We start from the raw sequence: 24,372 nt of genomic DNA on the forward strand, positions 1-24,372 counted from the left end.
AAAAATTCTTCAAAACATCACACGTATTCAAAAATAAAACGAACTTCCAAGTCACATTTCATAAGACTTTGTAATACAAACGGTGAACTTCTGAAAGAAAAATAGCTGCACTTCTGCTCAGCAAAAGGCATCAGAAAGCAATGGTGTAACCGTGAACATTTGACCTATACAGCAAAAATACGGCTAGAATTGTACTCAGGGGATCTAGCACCAAGAGCTTCAACTGGGCAGAGATTTCCTGTTAAGTCTCTCCCACTCTTTTTATCATCCCAGAAGCCAAACAACTGGTCTTTGGGATACAGAAAGAAGGAAGCTTTGGAAACTGAAGCACTAGGTACTCAAAATCTGTAAATAAGAAATATAAATATACCACGTAAGAACTGATCCCCTTTATTTTTAACAGACACATGTAACCATATACCCATTCAGACAACAAAAAGCTACAGGGAAAAGAGCGATGAGGCTATGACAGACACTTGAAAAGCATGAAAATATTTGTTTGGGGATGAAACATACATTACCCTCCAACTGCACTGATTTGGCTAGACAATGCTACAAGTCAGATCCTCATTTTGGATCTGACCAAAATATCAGTTGGTACCAACTCTTAACACCACCTACAATTTCCACGTAGAAAAAAAAAATATCTGTTTTGTGTAAGTTTATTGCAGGTTTCTTGGCTGTAGACGGGTTCTCAGTCCTTCTCACCCTAGAGCTGCTCCCATTCAAGCGGTGCTTTGTGCCTTGCTGAGTTTAGCTAAAGCACGGAGAAATGGGAGAGCAGAGAGGGTTAAAGCTTAAGCTGCTTTGCAAGGAACTCTTTAGGGGTTCCTCACGTTGCGTTTCCAACGGCCGCACCGCTACATCTGTGCAGCTTCTTCTGTTTTGCTCTACTGCCTCGGATCAGAAAGCAAAGGTAGACTGGAGGTATTCGTTTTAAAGCTATGACCAAAAAAAACCCCAAAACCCAGGTGGAGCTGCAGCAGCAGCCAGCGTGTGGAACCAAATTTATTCTAAATGGCAGCAGCTACATGGCGGGTCCTGCAGAACACGTCAAAATCTTAGCGTCTGGCCGCAACTGCACCACACTTTGGAAGTGAAAGCACTATGTAAAATAAAAACATTCTCACTGTATTGTCCAACGTGCTAATCAGGCCAAGAAAATTAACTGGCTGAACTGTATTTAGCTTCACTCAAACTCATCCCAAAGAAGCAAGACGTAAGCATATTGGGACAAACTTTCGCTCGCCTTCGCCTTTCACTAGGCTGTTCATGTCCACAGCACCAGTGTGCAAACCAGGAATGCACCAGAAACACATGTTCAAAAGGCCGCACACACTGGAATAATTTGTCAGGCTTACTAATCGGCTTCTCTCCCAACCTCCTTGCGAGCTCAAATACTCTGCAGCATGCATTTCTCGTACCAATGAGAGGGGAATCTCACAAGCTGGTGTTGGAAATTCTCTGAGGATACCTTTACCGACAGTTTTAGCAAAAGAGATATAAAAAAAAGCCACAGAAAGGGGCGCAAAAAATTTGCACCCGGTGTGAGGTGTGTCGCCGGTGTGGCCAAAGAAGCACGTCTCCAATGGCATTCTCAAAAGGAACGCAGCTGGAGGTAGGTGGAAGGGAAGAAATACCTCCGGAGTGGAAAAAAAGCCTCCACTGGAGGTTGGCCATGGCAGCTGCATTTCGTCGTTAAACCGGTCATTTAGCAAAGTACAGCCACAAGCACGCACGCACACACACGTATAAGGGAGCAATCTGTGGCTGACTGGTAGAGTAACAAAATGCTAATCTGATTTATTTTGAATAACTTCAGCCTCGCAGAAAGACAGGGAAGAAGAGCCTATGGCTCACTGGACAGAGAGCACAGCTCAGCTGTAGTCACAGAAGAGGATTTTTAGGCCTACAATTATTCTCTAGTATTTGCCAGAGGAGGAACTCATCACTGCTTTGCCATATAAACTCTTCTGAACCTTTACGAGAAGTTACAACGGTATCTTGAGAGTCAAACACAGGAGCCATGCTACACCTGTGATAATTAGTTCCCACCGCTCAAGGGGCTCCTGGTAACAGCATCCTTTCGGAGAACTGTCAGGGATACCACATGTATAAGCCAGTCTGATGCCTCTGCATGCATATAGCAATTTGAGTGCCACTATATTAAATTCCCCCGAGAGAGGCAGCACCAACAGATATAAAAGAATTTATTGCCAAGTGCGTTTCCATCTGCCCTGTGGGTTACCAATCGCACCCCTGCTCTGCTCAGGGTGTCAGCCCTCAGGAAATTAGATGGCCTAAAGGCACAGAAAGTAGTTGCATTTTATCAACATGTAGGTCGTCTCTGATGAAAAGCTCTTAATCACAGACGTAGTAGCACAGTACCCAACAGCAATGTCATGACTTTTACATTCTCAAGAGGTCTGGCTGCTAGGCAAGTTGCTTTTTTTGTCTTTTTCTTAAATAATTAATATCTGTGATAATTACAGGGGACAGTCTCCTCCTAATAGATTTGTTGCAGGAGATGGCTCTTATCCCCGTAGAACACATTGCTTAGTCACTCCTCTTTCAAATCCCCAGACTCTCTCAGAGGAAAAATTATAATGCTGCCCATCAAACCACCAGATCCATCATAAAAGGAACTTTGAAAATGAGAGTCAGGTGCCTAGATAGATCTGGTGGCACGTCACTACACAGGCCCCCAAAAGAGAAATATGAGGTATGATCCTGGCAACATTACTTATCGTACGACATAGCCAAGACATGTGGATTAGCTCCACCGAGGGTCTTAGAAAGTGAGCTGGTCAGACCCACAGAGGATAAGAATGATCATGATCCGGTACAGGCTAACCCCAACACCTCAGGCTGGCATGCCAGAAACACCAGGCAAAGACTGATCGAACACAGTTTTGGAGGCGAGTATTGCCAAGACCTGTATACTTACCACCGAGTCCAGAACGCTTGCTCAGAGGGGGATGGGATAATGGAGAAAGAAAACTCAAAAAACAGCTGCCTCAAGAAATGACTTGTATTTGTAAGAAAAGCAATGAATGCCTGGCACAGAGTAAAAAAATGCTCGTATGAAGTTAAAGTGAAAGAACAGAGGCAAATGTTCTTCAAATACCAGCAGCACACATCGTTAACAGTGCAAATATAAACTACAAAATGTTAGACTAATCTAGTCAGCCAGAATACAATGTTAGCCAATGTAGGAAATGGTTGAATTCTGCCACCGATGGCCTTATGGCTAAGAATTAAAAGGACAGGCACATTAAAAAAAACCCTAAAAATCCTATGGTGTGGTTATTTTTTCTTCCCTCCCCCTTTTGCCTGGCGTGGAGGCATGGGCAACGAGGCCCTCTCGGTTATGGCTCTCTGCAGCCGGCCACTGCGACAAGGCAGCGTGGCCTGCGGTGGTTCTCGAGAGTCGCTCGTCCCTTCGGCCCCTGGTAAGCACACAGTGGAGGATGCCACTGCGTCCTCACCAGTCCATGTCGAGGCACAGGTTAACTCGACATGAGGGGTGGCTCTTTGGGAGATGCGCGTTTCAAGGACCTGCGTCCTTGGCTGCTTGAGGAAAGCTAAAATCTCTGACAGGTAGTTATGGATGGCTCTTGTGGAGGTAGCCACAATGCCCAGCTGCAGCTCCATACGGCCCATGGACTGCGACATGAGGCCCATGGACTGTGCATGCTCCCTCTTGATATTTTCCAGCAGCTGCACAATCCTACTGTTGGTTTCCATCAACAGCTTCTCTCCCTCTGTTAGCTGGGGCTGCCCTCTCCAACCCCGATCCCTAGGGACAGGCTCAACACCGCGGTTCTCTTCATTCATTTCATCATTTCCCTCCTCCTCAGGAGAGTCACTTTCAAACTGAGGAGTCCTACTGAGTGACTGATCCCCGGGAGACTGTATGTCCATGGTACACTCCGGAGTCCGCGCTGGCGTTTGAAATCCCTCAAAATCCTCCCCAACGTTGCTGTGCGTTTCAGACGAGGACAACGGCCACTGCCAGCTCTCTGTGGTCCTGGCCGGCGAGTCTTCGTCAGAGGCAGGCACCGAAGATTCCTGTTCTTCGGCCGGCGTGGACGGCGAGCTCCCTCGATGACGGCTGGCTTGCCCCGAGGATCCAGGAACCTCCCCATCTTGTTCCCCAGTGACATCTGGCAATCAAATAGAGGAGCAACAACCACTGTATCTGAGGCCAGGCAGATGGAGGTATCTACATGCATTGGACAACACATAGAAAGAAGCCAGTTGGGAAGCCAGAGTGTATGTGTTTGGGCAAACGGAAGGGCAGACTAAAGTTTAGTGACTGCTTTGGGCAGGTGGCAGTTGACGTTATTAACTGCTTTTTGGTATAAATGCACACTGTCCTGTACCCAGAACACACACAGCCATGCTGCATCCCAAGGCAGGAGCTACCAATTCACCTCATCGTGACTGTGACAGGAAATGTCAGTGAACCTAGCAAAAAGCTCACCTATGCACTGCAGTGGTGTCAGTCAGAAATCCCTGGGACGAGCTCAGGGCCAAGTGTCCAATTGAGCTTCCTGGGGTGCCAGATGTGCTCCACCACTGGCTGAGGGCAGCCCTTTGTTGTTCTGAAGCACTGCTGGCTATCTTCGCTTTTGTCCGACGTCTCACGTCACCCTCCCGCCCCCCGTGCGCTCTCTCCCCAATCTGCTGCGGCGCGACGGTGGCCGTTCCACAGCATTTATCCCGCGAGCAATGCCCTCCCCAACATTGGCCAGATTTTCTTGTTCTTTTCTCCAAACGGTAGGTACCGCTATCCGAGGGCATTGCTCGCCGGGATCTCATCGCCTTCTGAAAATAAACTTAGTTTTTGCCCTCCCCTGGCTACCTCTTCCCTTGCCTGAGGGCACAGGGTGGAAATCTGGGTGCAAGTCTTCCCTGTGGCAGCTTAGTGTGCAAAGAGGCATCGTTACAGATGTCAACGAGGAGGAAATTACGCATGTGCTTACTCTCAATCCTCCCCTACGTCAACGAGGAGGAAATTATGCATGTGCTTACTCTCAATCCTCCCCTACGTAAAATGCTCTCCCAAAGGCTAGAAATAGCTAAGATTTTTGCACCCACAGCGATCGCTGGCTCATGGTAGAGCACGATCTGCCCAGCACCGTTCTTGATTACGCGTCATTGGCCATAACTCTCACCCTTTCCATGTTTCTGATAAAAAAAAAATAAAAAAATAGAGTCCGCTTGGGGTTTTTTGGGGGGACTATTTGGTCATCAGAAATCAACCTGGGGTGGTCTGGCTAATAAGTTGGAGTAGGGTAGCCCAAAGAGCCTGCATCCCTCACGCTCAGAGAAGGGACCCAAGAGAGAAGAGCTGCTGTTGGCAAGACTGTGACCTGGATGGTGGTGGGTGACTGTGGCAAGCTGGCCATGCTGCTCGTGCTACCGGGGTCCGAATGCCAGAGCAGCACCACGCCTATGCTCTGGCATCCCCGTCTTGAAAAATGTTATTCTCTAAGGATTCATTTCTGCTCTTTGAAATACTTGATATGCTGCTCTCCAAATATCAGACTGAAGCTGTAGAGCTTACATCTGGGAGGTGTTGCTGAGGTCATGTTAAATGGTACTTCTGGTTCTGTTTATGAATCAGGGCTTTTTTTTTTTTCTTTGGTTTTTTTTTTTTTTAATTTTAATTCTATACGGTTTTAAACGAAAGCTCTGACAAACCTGAGGATCCTTCCTCCTATGTATCATTCCCTGTCTACCCTAATGTGGCACTCATCATTTCAGCACCCAAGTGCCTCCAATATTATGCTGCTCTAAAAGGGATTGTGTGGCTTAATATAATGATGATTGTTTTAAAATACTAAAATAATGGATATTATTTGTGCATTTAGCATATTCACTACTTCAAAGTATTCACATTCAAAGTATTCACATTCTCCCTGTGTCTGGCTGGACTGTCCAGTTGCATGTTTTATGGAAAGTGAGGATGAGATTGTACTCGTAAAAAGGCATGAGCTCCTTATGAAAATGAATTTTAGGGACAAACTGTCATGCAATCATTGGCTCTTCCACTCCATGGAGATTTGAAAGGGACTGTATATCAACCTAACTGTAACAACTACTTCTTCCTTGGCAATTCTTCTCCCCCTCTGCCTAATACAGCCATAGCTGCAATCCCTCATCAATAAATCTCTCTTAACAACTATAGTGCAGGACCATTAAATTATTTCTCAGCATTTTCCTATTTGAGTACACATGAAAAAAAGAACAAAAACCAGGGGACCTATTTTTACCACACATAGCAAACACACATTTCAGTTAAATTCTATGGAATCAAAGAAAGATAAGGGGTCATATATATTCATTCTGGTAGAGCCACTGGTCATGCAAAATGTCTCTGTATTTCTTTTGACATGTCATCAGAAAATTCCCCGTATTTGAAAACTCCATTTTCCTGACAAATACTCTCAACAGAGCCCACTTAGCAATTGATAAGTAATAAAACCAAACCAAATTAAAAGTCAAAAACTGAAGAAAACAAACCAAAAAAACTCCAAACCCCACATTAATTTATGAGTATTTCTGTAAGTAGTATCACTGGGTTTCGTTTGTTCAGATGTAGGGGGGTCATAACACTTTTGTTATTTGTGCATGTTTACACATTTGCCAGAGGCTTCAGAAGAAAAGTTGCTCTAAAAAAGGCTAATAAATTTTTGCAAAACTTCCTAATTCTCTATGAAAATTTACCACTCACTATCATCCCAATTTTTATTTTCAGCCTCTCAGAGCTGAAAGAATAGCATCTGGCGTAGGTGACCAATAGCACAAATGACAAAGAGTACGAGCAAACAGTCTGTGAAAACCCATGGGCAGAAAAGGTTAATTGTGGAAACTACTGGCGAATACTTATGAATAATGAATACATTCACAGGTTTTAGGATAGGTTCGTTAACTGGACTAGCAATGAAAAGGAGGAATATTCATAACTGTTACTATTCGTAACAACGGGTTCAACAGCTCTAGTAACTCCGGTTTCTGGAAGCTTTGTGAAGTGTTGACGTGGGGCACGGGGAAACTGCCTCACACAAGCTTTTGGTCGCTACAGAGAAATGGTGGGAAAACTACCTGAAGGTCAACGGCTGACACCACCTTGCTGAACGTGTCAATTCCTGCCCAATAAATCCATTCCTTGATGACCAAAGTTCGCCCTAAATTCAGACTGGATCTTGGTAAGATGGTTGCACCAGCAGCTGGGTTGGTGCGGTGGAAAAGGTGTGCCAGTTACACTAGGGGCACTGGGAAACTTGGTTTGGCCAGAAACTGTCCTTATCAGCTAGAGAAGAGGCTGACTGCTGCCCACAGCAGGGTTAAAGCTGGCTGAAAGAGCTACCTCAACTAACCACCTTTACTTCATTGCCTTGGCAAAGGGGTGACTTCCCAGAAAAAAAAAAAAGAGAGAGAGGGCATTAAGATGGTCAAGTCAGAATTGGCTATGGACCAAACTATATAGCAATATGGTTGATCTTAGTTGGCAGTTAATTGGCTTTAAAAACCCTCTCTCTTTACAAACCAAGCTTTAAGTACAGCTAAAGAAGCACAGGTAACTTCTTTAGGTGTGAAGCAAAGGGAAGAGGTCAGATTCTGTGATCTTTCTAGTTGTTTCCACCTTATAGACCGTTCCTATATACAGCACTTTGCTCACAGCAATATACATGACTTACAGGAAAAATAGGTCACTTAATGTCTTTTATAGATAGCTTTATATTTATACCTAGTGATCCCAGCCAAAAAAACTGGCAGTCTCCAAAGCTGAGACTTGCTTCATGTTCCTAACCTTGCTCTGACAGGGCATGACTCCCATTTTGATCCTTAAATAACCAAGTCAGGGAATCAGAAAGGAGCATGCATGTGGGCTAAAGGAAGCATCATCTGGAAGCCAGTGACCCACTGCACTTTAACTTAAGCACTTGACCCCTGTGAGTACTATGCAGCTATTTCCAACAGCCACGTGGGACTCACAGGTTTTTGTTTTACCTCACTGACTGTGTTGTGTTTAAAGAAAAAATGAGATCTGTTATTAAAGCGGTCCACGTTCTAGTAACTAGTGAACCTTCAAAGTCCTGGCTATCTTCCTTTCTTATTCCTGTTAGACAGGTCCTCTGTTTCTGCAGCAAAGCCCAAAGCTGGCTGCTGGTTTGCACTGGGCTGACACAGAGCTTGGTCTGATTGTGGTAGATCAGCAATTGCTCCTGGTGGCCACAGGAGAACTGCTCCATCTTTTGTGCCTGCAGGGGTGACCTCTGGTTTGCCCCATCCTGTTCTGCACATGGCGATTAGAAGCCAGGATTATTCCAGCCTTTAGTTTCATGAATATGTCCATCTTTTCGGAGCACCGCTATACCGTGCCGTCTCTTTGCACCACAACATTCATTACCAGTGAGAGTCCTTTCAGTTTGTTATTAGACATATTAAAGATTGTAGCAATTATTGGGTTGAGATACACAGAGAACTGAACAGTCGATTCAGCTGTAGGGATAAAGGACTGAGACAGAGGCCAAGAACAGAGCAGGGCTTTGGATATAGACAAACTTTAGAGACATCAGAGGTATTTCTTTTAACTTTTGTTCACTGAAGAACATTTGAGATTTATGCCTGTGTTGTACCTTACCTGCCACTTGGACTGGCAGTTGATCCCTCCCCTGAGATGTGCTGCTCTTTAAGAATCCCTCCTTTTGAAATCCCACCATTTCTGTTTCACCTCTGCTACTGGATCGTTGCCTTTTTCCATTATCTTTCCTTTTCAGGTTCCCCACCAGTGGAGCTGGACGTGAGGGGTGGGGTACCGTCTTCCTGCTGACAGGTAGGTGGAGATGTTCCTTGGCCACAACAAGTGGGCCAGGAGCTCAACAACAGCGGTAACACAGTTGGGGAGCTTCCTGGGACCTGCCTCTGCTGCTCTGGACCTGGGCCTCTGCCTGTATCTGCATCATGCCTCCTGGGGTGGGTGCATTTTTCAAACTGCTTAGGTACCAAGGTGATAGATGCCTTGTAAATACCTAAGATAGATACAGACAGAAACTGTACCAGGCGCAATCAGTTATGCAAAACTTCATACAATGCCAATTGCACCTATATGCTGTATTTCACCCACCTTTTCTAGCATCTGCAGCCAACCACAGTCAAATATTTGGCACATGTTTTTTTCCTTTTGAAAAGTGATGGGACCACAGGACATTCAGTCTTCCTTGGTGTCAACAGGTCTAGGCACATAGCCCTTAATGTCAGGTACTGTATATGCACATATTTTGTTCCATCGCCTTCCCTAAATATGAGTTTGCAAGTTTAGTTTAATTTCTTTCATTAGCCGGTAAGATTTGTTTCCTTGTCAATAATCCGCAAAAATCAATTCCATAAGCAGTACTAAAGCTAAAGGGGGAGTCTTCACGTGTGCTTATCAAAAATGCATAGAGATCTGCTGAAACTACATAAAAATACGGTTGTGCTGTCACTTTTACCTTATGGATAAAATTTCTTTTATTTTTAACTGTAGGTAGCTTGTTTTTAGCATAAAGACCAGGAGTGATTATGCCTATAAGTTTGCATGTCTGAAAAAAAATAAGCATCTGAAACAAGTAGGAGCTATTTATCTACATTGTATTCCTTTTAGATTTCTGTCACTTCCCATATGTATATATACATATGCAAAAGACTTTTCCCTGCTTAGTTTGTAAAAGAATAGCTGGGAAGCAACTTGATAAATGCTCCAGGGTGAATACGGCTGGGGAGAACTCTGTAAAGGACAATTTGGGCAAACAGTAGGTATGGGAAGCAACGCTTTCAAAGGAGCAGATGAACAAAATTATAGAAGAGCTTTCCGATACCAATGGGGTGGTAGCAGAAAGATGGGAACCTATTGATTTCAAAAGAAAGCCTCGCCACACTATAGAGGTTCATATGATAATGTTGCTTCTCATAGAAGCAATCATACTCGATGAATAGATCTCTAGTGCCTCTGGGGAAAACCAGGTGACTCCTATCTGCAGATGGTTAAAAATGGATCTCCGTTGCATCAGCTATGCCCACTGAAAACTAACGTCTTTCATTTTAGCTGTTCAAATAGGAATAGATGTATAAAATTTCAAGACCAAAAGTAGGTATAGTATAACTAAGCCTTCAATATGCTGCTAATAATTTAAAGACTAACCTCAGCAAAAATATTGTTTTAGAGCAAGAATATTGAAGGCTAAGTTTTAAATCCAAATTTGTTGTTTATGATCATATTTAGGGGAAAGAAACAACAAGTTCAGTCTACAGTTATGTCATGTAAATGTAGAGTTAAAAAATATACAGAAAAGGAATGATTAGGCTAATCCTCATACCAATGGGGTGGTAGCAGAAAGATGGGAACCTATTGATTTCAAAAGAAAGCCTCGCCACACTATTGAGGTTTATACGATAACGTTGCTTCTCATAGAAGCAATCGTACTCGATGAATAGATCTCTAGTGCCTCTGGGGAAAACCAGGTGACTCCTATCTGCAGATGGTTAAAAATGGATCTCCGTTGCATCAGCTATGCCCACTGAAAACTAACGTCTTTCATTTTAGCTGTTCAAATAGGAATAGATGTATAAAATTTCAAGACCAAAAGTAGGTATAGTATAACTAAGCCTTCAATATGCTGCTAATAATTTAAAGACTAACCTCAGCAAAAATATTGTTTTAGAGCAAGAATATTGAAGGCTAAGTTTTAAATCCAAATTTGTTGTTTATGATCATATTTAGGGGAAAGAAACAACAAGTTCAGTCTACAGTTATGTATTCGTCAAAGACCAAAAGTAGGTAAAGTACAACTAAGCCTTCAACATGCTGCTAATAATTTAAAGACTAACCTCAGCAAAAATATTGTTTCAGAGCAAGAATATTGAAGGCTAAGTTTTAAATCCAAATTTGTTGTTTATGATCATATTTAGGGGAAAGAAACAACAAGTTCAGTCTACAGTTATGTCATGTAAATGTAGAGTTAAAAAATATACAGAAAAGGAATGATTAGGCTAATCCTCATAAATCTGCCACCACGAGCACATTCGAATCTGGAATTAACTTCTTCCAGCCCCACCCCCAGATGAACAATTTGCAGGTTTGTGCTTAAATCACAATGCCAAAATCACATATTTACCACACTGCAAACAACAGGCAGAGAATATTACTTTAGCAGTTAGCACAATAAGGAAATAACAAAAGTGTTTTGCAATACAATCAAAAACATAAGCCATTTGGAACACTTTCCTTCTATGAAAATTGAATAAAAATACTTGTATGTTCTCTGGGATATTGTAAACTCTACAGAGTACACTAAAATCCAAAAAAGGGAAAATTATGTAAAATAAATCAGCAAAACATAAAAACTGCTTAGTGACTAAAATTAATCATTTAACATTGAGTATCTATAAATACCGTTACATGATTTATGAAAATGATTTATATGTATTCACAATAAAGAACTATCAAAACTTTCTTGAAAGAAAGTCTTACTTGTATTTCTAGGGCTGAAAATACCTTCACATTAGTACATATAAGCCACATTTACATATTATAATCACACCATCAAAAGTAATCTTATGGAAGGCAGAAAACGGATAGGTTCAAATTCTTCCTATGGATACAATTTTCAAGTACCAGCTCTTTAACAGCATGTTCAATTAATGAAATAATTATACAGGCATTTAAAATGCACCTGCAATCCTGAAGCCTTACAATTCAGCCTACCTTGAAAGAGGAATGGTCATTGTCTAACAGTGGTTTCTGTTTAAGAACAAAAACAAAGCAGAGAATATAGTCAATACCCACTCCTACCCTGCAAGCCAGGTGGAATTTAAGTGGCAATTTGATGTTCTGTTTAAGAGACAGCATTTGAAAATTTGGCCTAGTCACAAAAGAAAGACAATCAACCAAAAGAAACCAAAAAGAAAGGTGGAGAACCTAAGACACTTGCAGCCTTCTCTGTTCTTACACTTACTCTCACGCTTCCACACCGAGGGGAAAAACCAAACAAACTATGATGAATTATCTAAAAACATTTATTTTTAATTATATTAGAAATTAATTAACATGGGTATATGAACATTTGAAGGAAAAAAAAAAGAGAAATAGCAGCAAAGGGAGTTTTGAGATGAGGGAGGTAAGTCCTTCATCTCCCTGGCTCCTGAAAGAGAGAGAGAACACATTAAAAGTGCTGAAAAAGTTTCCCACTGCCCTAACTGTACCATGTTGGGAAACACATGCAATTTTTACTGTTCCTCAAGCACTCATGATTTTGAGTATGTGGTTAGATATTCAATTAGTAATATCTGAATATAGCAAGTGACGCTCACATATGCCAACGTATTTAATTCATCTGCTTTGAAATGCTACAAAACCCACATTTTCTTTAACACTTACAATTCCTTTTCCAACTTCTTTTATACCATTGTCTTGTTTGGCTGATGCGGAAAGGTTTTGAAAACCTTTTCAATTACTGTCCTGTAGTAAAGAAAAACAAGTATCACAAAAAGGTGCTACATACTCGAGAAAAAGCTGATAAATTCAAAATAATGCTAGTGTCAATGAGGAGAATGCCCACACAGAGACTCAGCTGCCCTCTGCTTGGGATTCCCAGTGTTTTTAATATTTCAGTTAAAGCTGTCCATCTCAAGCAACATAAACCCTGGTTTGAAGAAGTGTTCAGTCCTGAAAGTTACCCGTTAATTTAAGTTTTGTGCCAAAAGTTGCCAATCAGCACATTGCCTGCTGGGCGCCAAGTTTTTTTTAAGTGGAAAACATAGCACTGTTCTCCTTGAAACATTCCAACTTTCAATACTTTTCTCTTACAAAGTGTTTTGAAAGCACATATATCATAGGCACAGTCCTAATTCTATACCTTCTTCCACCGCTGTGGACTCCCCACAAGTTAGACTACAAGTCATAAACCTGTAACCTTGCTACATCAACAAAAAGATAGGGCCCATATTTTTTTCACACATACCCTTCACAAATTCCACCCAGAGTCACTGCTTTGTGCTTGTGAATAATGACAACCTGATGACAAGCTTTACCTTATTATTATATTGCTATCTCATTAGAATTTCAAATATGTAATGCAAATCAATTACTTACAAGGATACCCTTCAAGAATTCTTCATTAAGCCTGATGCCTTTTGCTCTCATCTTCTAAAATACAGTGTCTGGTGAAGATCAGAAAACCTTCTTCCTACATAGAAGCACTGCAGATGCTGGAAACTATCAAAGGAGTCAACGTCGTGAGTGTTGTAAAAGTTGCTTTGATGGTATTTCCATTGTTTCCTGCAGACAAATCTCCATCATCAACTCCACCACAGTGAAATAAAAAAATGATTTTTGAACCCGGACGTCTTTTTGAGTGGTTTCTTCAAACATAACAGAACACTGTAAGCTAATCCGCTGTTTGGCATTCATGTGCATATATATTTGCTCTGCAATTTCATTGTTTCAGATGCCATTAGAATGTGCCACCTTTGAAACAATGGACAACAGGAATGGGATGAAGTGTGAATGCTTATTGCAGACAGAGCTAATAATATTTCTTTTGAATGCCATCAACTGATATTTTTCTATTCATATGCCACTAAGACTTGATGCCAGGTAACAATATTCTGTGTTGATGATATCAGAGTAATTCGGTATCTGAGAGGTGGAACTAGCAGCTAAACTCTTCAAAGGAGGAAAATTCTACATTTGTATTTGGTATTTTGCCCGCATCAAAACCCAAACATCAGTATCAACACACAGCAAGGGATTATTTGATATTGATTGCCATATCAAATCTAAGAACAAACCAACCACTCCCCCTCGCCCACAACTGACACTCATGTGACACTGTCAAAGTAGTATTTATTAATGCAGAAGAAGTATTTACTTTGTCATTCCCATTTCGCTCTGACAATTTAGCCTGCTGTATTCTTATATTTGTATTTTCTCTTAGAGGACTTTTATATTAGGTTTTTAAAATTAAACACTGTCCACTTTGGCTTTCACTGAAAATCCCAAATTATTCACTAAATCAAACCAATTCCTGTCAGTAATAAAAGCTTAGGAGCATGAAACTTTTAAATCACGTATCTAGACATTTACAGATCTTAGTTTATGGATGCAATCCTTAAGTATCATATAATTTTAAAATTTTCCATGCACAAGAAGTTATCGACAAAGAAGTCGAAACAAAAACTGAAGGAAAAACCCTTTAAACCTAATCTTTTCATGAGCCACATTAACTTTTTATGAAGAGATAAATTTATTATTTTAAATATTAATTTGTAAAGTCTAATGATACCTATTCTCTGTAGTGAGGATGAAAATTATGCCCAAAATATATTTTCTTTTAATGTTTTATTTTTAGAGTATTTTCAAATCTTCATTTTAATTTGCCGCATGAATATTTTGGTTATCCTTCAGTATTAATGGGCTAACTACACATTACCTAGAATTACATTTTAAGTACCGCCTCCAAAAAATTCCTGCTACGACTGTTAGTTTACGTGCTGCCAGAACTTAATCATCCAACAATTCTCAATATCCTACAAGTCACAAAAGGAAAAATAAGGCCTTTTCCCCTCCCCGATACCCCACAAAATCCAGAAAGTAGTTTTACTACTGAGAACACGTCCCCTCCAAACATACATTTTGAAGTTGAATGCTCTCTCTCTGAGCCAGGCAACTACTGTAACCAAAAGTCAGTGGCATAAAGGAAGTACAATTAACATTTTTAGTAATTCGTGCTATGTAACGGCTCTAAAATGGTAATACTGTCCATGATGTACTGCTGTGAACCTACGGATTTTATTACCCATCCCTTTAGACACAAATGTTCTACCTTCTATCCTAAATATAAAACCCACAGCCTATGTCCTTCCCTTCTCCTACCCCCGCAATGAACCAGAACCCCTCCCCAAAAGACAACCAACAAAACCAGTCAAACAGAAGCACAAAAGCCATTACTTTCATCTTAACGCCTCCCTCACCTATGGCCCATAAAACTGAATTTTTGGCTGACAGAAGATTCTACAATAACAATGTAAAGATTGGGGGTTTTTTTTATATGCTGCCAAAACATATTTTTCAGAAAAATACCAGTAGCGATGGGGTTTATTCTGCCATCCTCTCTGAATGGAGAATAGAAAATATCACTAGCTGGAACCTGAAAGGAGGTCAGGAAAGAGCAGAAAAATAGAGAGTGGAAAAATAACCTGATTTTGGCCTGTTTAACGTTACAAAGCAAAAACTTCCCTGTAGAGAGAAGGCACTGCCTACAGCCTAGCTTTCCTTTCCGTGACACTGAACTTTGTGGAAAAGCAGGACGTAGACTCCTTGACCAGCTATCACCCAGGGGCTCAGGGAGTGTTGGAGACTCTTCCTTGGGGCAGACGCCATGAAAACGTGTAAAAATGACACAAGCCCTGCTCAGGAGAGCTTACAATCTAAGAAAGCAAAATGACATACAGGGGTATGGAAAAATACAGCTAAACACAAACAAACTTTGTATACATAGATATACAGTTACATTTATAAAAACTATTAAAAGAGCACCACTATTTCTCTACCCTGCCCCTCTGCCTAACCATCGTTACTGAGATGGTTCCTTCACAGGGATCATAGGGGAAGGGGTCTTTAGGAGAGATTTCAAGGAGAAGGTAGGGGCCTTATGAATCAGTTCAGGGAGGGCACTTCATGCATACGGGACAGCGTGGAGGATGTGCTATTGAAAGCTTAAAATTGTGCAGAGCAGCATTTCTCCAGGTCACAAGTTTCGAGTGTTGTGTGCAAGATCCCTATTTCCTGAGACAGAGACGGTGTGGTCATGGGAGTAACATTTGGCCATTAAAAGAGACAAGCGAAATCACTAACGTAGGACTACACTGAGGATACGTTACTGGCCACGTGTTCTCTGGGGCTGCCAGTGAGCACAGTAACTTGAGGAGATGGTATGGAAGGGGTTGGAAAAAGAGTTGGATACAAAGAAGGAAAAAAAGGCAAGATGAAGGAAAGGAGACAAAAGGAAGAAATGTGGGGAATATTTTCAAATGTAGTCTTCTGTTTGAGTTCTTAGTGTGTTTGCAATTTATTAACTAAATAACTAAAAAACATATACAATAATTAATGTACATTTGACACCATAAAATAAACTGGACCATATGCCAACATTTACATTATGTTATTATCCTTCACTATGGAAAGGTGAGAAACAGGTTAAACAAGAGACAAAATGCTTCCCCTTACCCTTCTTCTTCCGTACTGAAGCTTGGAAATAGAAAGGGAATGAACTGTGAATCAATTCTGAAGGTAATTTTTATATGCTAAATCCTTCTCTGTCATTTTGAGCACAAACATTTTTCTTCCATCTAAGAAGTTAAGTCCCTCCCTTCTTGCCTCTACTATGCTGGTATCTATCAAACCACAGCAGATAAACAGCTTGGCAAAAGCAGAGTTTATCAGGGTTTATAACTTAACTCTAAGAAATTGCTCCCCTGCAGATAATTAGGGAAACACGTACAATTTTTTTTTTTTCTAAATTATTTTTTAAAAACAGTAATTGGGGTAACTTATTGATACCAGGGCTTTCAAAGTATGATAACAGGACATTTTCAAATCTTTGCAGATCGAAGTGGAAAGGAATCATTAGCACACATTATCTGCCATATTTTGGATTAACTTATTTGAAAGAGAAAACTGAGATGGTCTGTTCATTATTATGGAGAACAGAGAAGCTAAAAACATGTCAATAAAACCATAAGCAGAATTCAGAGCCAGACAAAGGAAGTGACTGCAAAGGCTGCAAGATGAATTTTTTTTTTTTTTTTTTTTAAAAAAGGTGTTGTTTAGCTTAGCTGGGAGAAATTACAAAAATATATACTCTCAGGGAAAACCAATGGGGAATTTCTATTTATCTTTTTCTTCTATTACATAACAAGGGACATTCAATAAAATTAAAGGCATCACATTTAAAACCAATAAAAAGGAAATACATTCGTACACAGCACATAATTAGCCTGTGGAATTCTTTGCCACGAGACAGTATTGAGACCATGAGCTTCTTCAGTTCAGAAAAAAGATTACACATATATATTGATGAGAACATCCACAGTATTCATCTATATATACTCCCTATTTAGTTTGCACGTATTTATTATAAAACAAGTGCTTATTCATTAGATAGTTTAATGGATATAAAAATGTGGGTGTTCTCATAATTCATACAGATGTCCAATATATACACGTATACATATAAAGATATATAAATTATATATAAATACACACATACAATCTGTGTTTTATGTCAGAAGACAACTTTTAACTGGTGATAGTGAGAACGTTTTCCTTTTGAGAGCTGGTTTGGTTGTTGTACAATTTAAGAATTCTAGTTCCTTCTGATAATAGCCCTTTTTACAGGACAAATATTAATATAGGTAGACCACAGATGTTATTTATAACAGTAGTCATATTGTTTGATAGGGTGGCGAATGTTCAGAGTATCACAGAACTGGTATTTAAAGTCTCATTTATGAAGAAGACAAATTTCTGCCACGCTCTGGTATTCCTACAGCTTTATTATGGGACATACACTTCTGGACTATTCTTCAGAATAGCATAGTCTTGCCACTGTAATATTTGCCCCATCTGGATAAAGATACGGATGGGAAACATCCTGAAAGATTCCAAGTATGTCCCATGACTGCTAGTCACAAGAGTGGGGTGGTTTCTGCCAGCCAATGAGAACAAACAGCAGATCAAGTACTATGACCTGAATCGGGGGGTGAGAAACCTAAAATATGATGGTCTTCACTGCAGAAGTGACTTTATTATTAATAAGCTATTTTCCTTCAGAAAAGAGTTCTGCTTCTCTCTGTTTTAAGAACAGTATCTACTATGTAAGACTGAAAAGTAAGAGAAATAGAAGAATACCCTCAGTTTGAATTGCAGAAGGAGGGAAAATGTGCCTAAGAATTTCTGTCCCCTTGGAAATGTTTGTTGATAAACCAGCCAAGTTTTACACCCTCTTAGCACTCCATGAAAGGAAAACAAATCAAAACACCCAAAACCAAAAAGTGGCTCCAGAAGTAATATTTTACATTTTAATTGTGGAAGAAAAATTATGGAGCATTCACAAACTGTTGAAACCTTTAGTCATGCTCCTAAACTTCTTGGCAGACATGTCAAATTTTCTGAGATCTGTCATGATTAGATTGTTTCATTTGGGTCTTCATTTGGTTGTTATACCATAGAGAAGACAGTAACCACTTCAGCATGCCTTTGCTGGTAAGAACTCCCACTGAAACCACATGACTTGACTCCCTAAAGGATGGATGGGGTCCATCTGTCCCAGAAAACATTAACTTCCAGGGAAAAAAAAAGCAACCACAAGGCTTTGATTCCTTCCAGTTGACCCTCATATGAGTCATTGACAGAAAAAAAAATATTACAAAATTAAGTATTTAAATCAATGTAGGATTACATGGCAAAATGGTTTTATTATATGATAGACTACTATTCTGCAATGAGGGACGTGGTTTGTTTTTCTACACAATTATCACTTGCTCTACACACTCTTCTAGCATAATAGCCATATACAAATATGCACCAGGCTTTTCTCTTAGCATGTATGGTCCATCCATAACATAGTTCTTAGTCTAGCTGCCAAAATTCTGCTTTTTAATGACCTAACAGATTAAAACCAGGAAGAAAAGAACTATTACCTTCCTCACCTCTAGAAAACACATCACAATTTCCAAAGAATTATGCATATCTGGAATGTGGATGATCAAGCAAAGGAATCTACAATCACATTTCTTAAAATTAGCAAATAAAAGGCAATGCTCAATACTTTATTACCAATAGTGAGAAGAGTTAAATTTATATCATGCACAGAAGTCAAAGTGATATCATAATATGCACTTTTTCAGATCAGAGTCTAACGAAAACAAGTTGAAGTTGAAGCTGCTTTAACACTGTCAGCTTTTTAACAACAGCTTCTGGCAGCTTACCTTTATCCACTAATGAGAGGCCACAGAAATTTAAAATAAAACAATATTAGATGAACTGAAAATTTAGAAAGCAAAGCTAACAAAATATGATACGGCATTACTTTTTAGTAGATGTGCCACACTTCGATGATGCATAAAATGTATCAACATTCTCTTGCGTAGCAGTAAAGGCACAAGTTTAAACAAAAATTATTCATGCAAATCATGCATATTTGAACTCTCCAAAGATGCAGCATTCTTAAAACCTTTGCTGTTCTATATACTGTACACAGTGCAGATCCTCTTAGTCAATTTAACGTATATACACATATATATATATTTTTTAACATTTCTATTATGTCAGCATGCTTGTCAAAAAACACTTTCTTACCCAGCTCTTCAAGCTCTGAGGTCATTGACTTAGACCGCAAGGTCAGTGCAGTGGTTGGAGCTCGCTTAGGAGGTGGTGGGGCTTTGCATTAAACAGAAGGATACACAGTGTAAGTAAATACACATCTCTAAACCGTTATATTCACATACACAATTTCGTATTTATTAAAAAAAATATGCTACATTAAATAAGGTAGTAATAAATACATACATGCGGAGGAAAAAACCCTGGGATGCTTTTCATATACCGAATTTCTACACCGTTTCTACTTTTAGCGTAGGTTGCTTGATACATCAGCGAGCTTTTATGTAACAGGATACATGGAAACATTTAAAGCTAAATAACTGTGCACTTCTATTTTTCACTAGGAAAAAGACTTTCTAGAGAAAGTGCCTCACAGCAGTTGTGTCCCTCCTTCTAAGAAATGCACATAGCTAAAAATCTCCTGCAGATCAGCCAGTCTCTGCCAGATTAATTTCAGCTTTGAAGAAACTTAAATCTGAGAAATACAAGAAAGAAGATTCACATTTATCCTAACTGTTATGGTGAGACTAGGGAAAACAGGTGATCCTCTGAATAAATAAGATCCAGGCAATCATCTACCACAGAAACTGAAATGAAGCAGGTGTTTTAGTATCCTGATAACCGATGTTTCTGGTGGTCAGAAAGGAGCAAAACATAGAAAAGATTATGCCAGTGTTGGTAGGAAAGTCAGAAATTTCCAGTAAACAAAAATGGCTCTGGGACACCAGGAAAAAATAGATTCCTAAGTGTTTTGGTCAATACTATATATCAGGCTACACCATTTTGACAAAAGGTGGCAAAGCAGTTTGAGGGCGAGAAAGGATGATGGAGGAAAGAAGTATAGAATTGTAGAATGGTTTGGGTTGGAAGAGATGCTAAAGATCATCAAATTCCAACCTGCCTGCCATGGGAAGAGACATCTCCCACCAGACCAGGTTGCTCAAAGCTTCGTCCAACCTGGTCTTGAACACCTCCAGGATGTTCAAGCCACAGCTTCTCTGGGCAACCTGTTCCAGTGTCTCACCACCCTCACAGGAAAGAATTTCTTCCTGAGATCTCATCTAAATCTCCCCTCTTCCAGTTTGAAGCCATTACCCCTCGTCCTATCACTACATGCCCTTTGTTAGAAAGTTGTTCTCCAGTAGACAACCACCTATATCCACTATGTCAGCACCATCCTTTCCCTGTTAAACTCCATCACCTTCTTACAGAGGGCTGAATGACAACGTGTCATGAGAAAGCAAAATATAGCTCAGGTTGAGTGCCAGCTCTGAGGCTGCAGAAGTACTGCACAGACTAACTCTGAGGTTCTGCCCTTGCACAACACCAGAAGTGACAACAAATCTGCGAGGGAAACTAAATCCTGGATCGTTCAATGAGGCTGGGAACCCGACACTGGCCTCACCATAAAGGAGGCTGATGGCAAGAAAAATCCTTCCACACAATTCCTAAGGTACAACGGCAATTGCCAGGTAACAAGAAAGGCCACCAACTTACATCAAAACGCAACACGATTCAAAAGTGTATGTTTTTGGTAAATGACACATTATCAATAGATGGCTCTGGAAATATGACAAAGAACTGGGTTTTTTTTTTACAGAAGCAATGTCCCTTTGGGTTGTACACAACAGTACTTTTATTTAAGGCCAACGTGACACACCCCAAAATGCAGAGGTGAAAGGTTTGTTTAAAATGTGTGAATAGTAATGTTCTCATGCAGGACCATGTTTGGACAAGGTTTACTTTAATATAGCTTTTTTCTCCCCAAAGGTCCTTTATTTTTTTTTTTTTATAAGCACTGTATGTGAAGAGCACTCCCAGTGTAGACAGAAAATTTTACTGCCGGACAGAGAGGTAGCTCCTGGGTTCCAGCTCCTGGCCTGCTCTTGTGCTAAAAAGCCAGGTGGCTGTGAGTGACAATTCAAGAAACTGGTGGGAAGAACAGGAATTTTAAAAAAATATGATTCTTCTATATCGAATGCCAGTTAGCAGCAGCAATCTTTTCTGTTGAATAGAAATTTATGATTCTTCTGTATCAAATGCCAGTTAACAGCAGCAATCTTTTCTGTTGAATAGAAATTATGAGGGTCTAATGACTTCCCAAAGTAGCTGTTACATGAGCAAACTCAAGGGTATCTAAGGTGAAGGAAATAGTGCAAAATCCTTTTTTTTCTGGTCTTTTTTATTTGGTGAAGTTTTGGTGGTCGTTTTTTGGGTGGATGGGAAATGCATTGAATATTGCGATCTTATGATATAGGTTAACCCATAAGCTCCATTAAAATTAATATAAAAAAACCAACCCTAGGCTGAAAAAACCCTGTCCACTTTGTACCCAGACAATTCTTTGCCAAAGTCTTTGTGGCACACGATGCTGTACCAACCTCTCCTGGAGTAGCCGCTCTCCTGTTAGGAGCCAAGTGGCAGAAAAAGCAGCTGTACGTGTTTTCTACTTACAGGAGGAGGAAGGATTTTCCCTGGTTGGAACAACTCCTCAACCTCGAGTTCTTCTAGAGGAATTTTCCCACTAAAATGCCCTTTTTTTTTTTTCTACCAGAACTTCAATCTAAACATATTGCTTGCTTTTCTTATTCTCACAGAGATCCTTTCTAAAATACTTAGTTTTGCCAAATTGTAAGTTCTCAATGACTTCAAGGGAAGTCAAACTGATCTCAAGTACGTTTGTAATTAATTAATAAAAGATAATCTGTTCTTTGTGCTTTTTCTCTCCCAGCACTGCAAGAAATTTAACTATAAGGTCTTCAAACATATAAATGTATGAAGATCCATGAGGATGAAATTTCATGGCAAGCATCACAAGAGAATATTACTCTTTTTGTTACAGATCAATGCATAAGTCAACAGAATTACATTACTCAAAATTAAATAAGAGAAGGGTATATTTCAAATTTTGAAAGTGAAATACATAAAGTAGAATTTTTAAATCAGTAATTTCACATCCATACTCATTTTTCTGTGGAGCAAGACCAAAAGGACTCCATTAGCAAAAGAGAAAAATATACCTTTCTTTCTAGCTGTGTCATCCGGATCAAGATTCCTGGTTACTGTGACAACCTTAAGAACTAGGTGATTGCCCCCTTGTCGAATCATGTTCACCACCTGCCTGTGGCCAACTTTCACTACATTCTCATTATTAACCTGCAAAGGAAGAAAATAGTCATTTAGATCAAAATGCAGAAAACATCTCATCTTTCAATTTTAAAAACAGAAGGTGGAAAGAACAGGAAGATATAGAGCTTCTAATTAATGTCCTTTAATGAAAATACATATTTAGGAAACAGCATATAGCTGACATGGTAACAGGAAAACAAAGCTAGCTCTTCATGAAATATGCAACTAATTTCCTTATAATTACCAGTCGAAAAAAAAAAACCACAAAAGTTAATGAGTTCAAGCAAATCTTTCCCTTTACATATTTTATTTCCAACAATTAGCGTGCCACAATTCTGCATTTCATACGCTAACATTTTCTTAAATGACAGTCATTTTTCATGACTGTATTATCCACAAATGTTTATCTGCACTTTATGATAACGTAACCATTGAGATATTAAAAAGCTTTTCTTTTCAGATCATCCAGGAACAAAGAATTTTACTCATGAAGTAAACTCTCATGTTCAAGAGACATTATTTTATTCTATGCACTCTCCTCATTTCCCAGCATTTTCCTTCTGCAAGTTTCTGGAAGGATCTAATGTCCTGGAAGCAAAGGCAACAGGGCCACAGGAATCCAAAAGAGTCTTCCTGGAAAAAGACGAGTGATTAACTCGTCATGAAGCCCTGACCAGCTCTTTATGGTCACGTCAATTAAGCTTTAAATTGCACTGCAACATTAAACTTTAAAACTTATACTCTCTGGGTATTTCCGAGTGCTACATCATCATTTTTGCTATATGTGTCTTCCCATAATATTAATAGACATAGAAGAAAGCATAGGCATAAAAGCTATAAATAAGCATGGATAAAACCAATTTATTTATTCACTCAATCGATAAGAAGTCACTGAAAGTTATCTGAGATCTGAATGGTAGGTTTATAAGTGCTGCATGCGCTGTTTGAACACAAAAGATATTGAGGAAGGGACTGAGGGAAGAAGAGATGCTGCCAGAAGACATGCTGGGAAGTTGGTCTCTATCCAAAATTCAACTGACTCCGTTATATTTCACTGAGATCACTCAGTGCCTTCCAAAATGAACAGTCATTTTCAAAGTAAGTGTTTTTAGCCTCCTGTATTTATTCTAACAGGCTGGGCCTCTCACACTCTAAAGAACTTACAGTTTACAGCAAAATCTCTCATTAAATACTATTACCATTTAGCAGAACAACAAGCACAACCAGACTCACTCCAGCTTGTTTTTTTATACATGATATCAAAGGAAAATCTTGCCTTTTTTCAGGTTTTAGCTGAGACTAAATGCATTATGATGAAATAACATCTTGGTAAACGATATTTTTAATACAATGCTGCAGTCAGAAGTCTCAAAGTATGGCCCGTGTTCTATGTCTCTAAGCCTGAGATGCTTTTTGAGACACTTTTTTAATTTCATATACAGTGATGTAGGTGTAACACATGCTGAACATCCAGACCTGTTGAGCAGGGAAAAATGGAGTTCTCTCATTCTGTAGGTGGAGGATATAATAGAATATAGAATTGAATAGGACTGTTGCTGTTTTATTTTACACCTTCTTAGCATGTGGCATTTAATTTCAAGATACGGTATTTATTTAGCTGGACCAATGGCATCTAAATTTAACCTGTCTAAAACATTTTAGCAAATGGAGTTATCCATTTACTTCTGAATTCCTTCCAGTATTAAAACCGCAACCAGGTTAATTCTCTTCCACAGTGAAAAAGTTCATGCAATTAAGGGCTAGAGAACGCAGCTACTCTATCTTTACTGGAATTTCACTTTAAGGTTGGA

At 39.7% G+C, this 24,372-nt stretch overlaps 1 protein-coding gene across 2 annotated transcripts in view; it reads right to left on the reverse strand.

Moving 5' to 3' along the window:
- Positions 1-24,372, reverse strand: part of SHANK2 (SH3 and multiple ankyrin repeat domains 2) — a 407,914-nt gene that overhangs the window by 23,336 nt on the left and 360,206 nt on the right. For both annotated transcript variants that reach the window (XM_014948851.1, XM_014948850.1), the window contains 4 exons: positions 22,453-22,588; positions 19,409-19,489; positions 19,039-19,047; positions 16,277-16,297 (listed from right to left, as the gene is read on the reverse strand). In XM_014948851.1, the coding sequence (XP_014804337.1) occupies positions 16,277-16,297; positions 19,039-19,047; positions 19,409-19,489; positions 22,453-22,588 (247 nt within the window). The remainder of the gene's footprint in view (positions 1-16,276; positions 16,298-19,038; positions 19,048-19,408; positions 19,490-22,452; positions 22,589-24,372) is intronic.

Source organism: Calidris pugnax, unplaced genomic scaffold, assembly GCF_001431845.1.
Source record: "Calidris pugnax isolate Ruff unplaced genomic scaffold, ASM143184v1 scaffold107, whole genome shotgun sequence".
NCBI classification, from domain to species: Eukaryota; Metazoa; Chordata; class Aves; order Charadriiformes; family Scolopacidae; genus Calidris; species Calidris pugnax.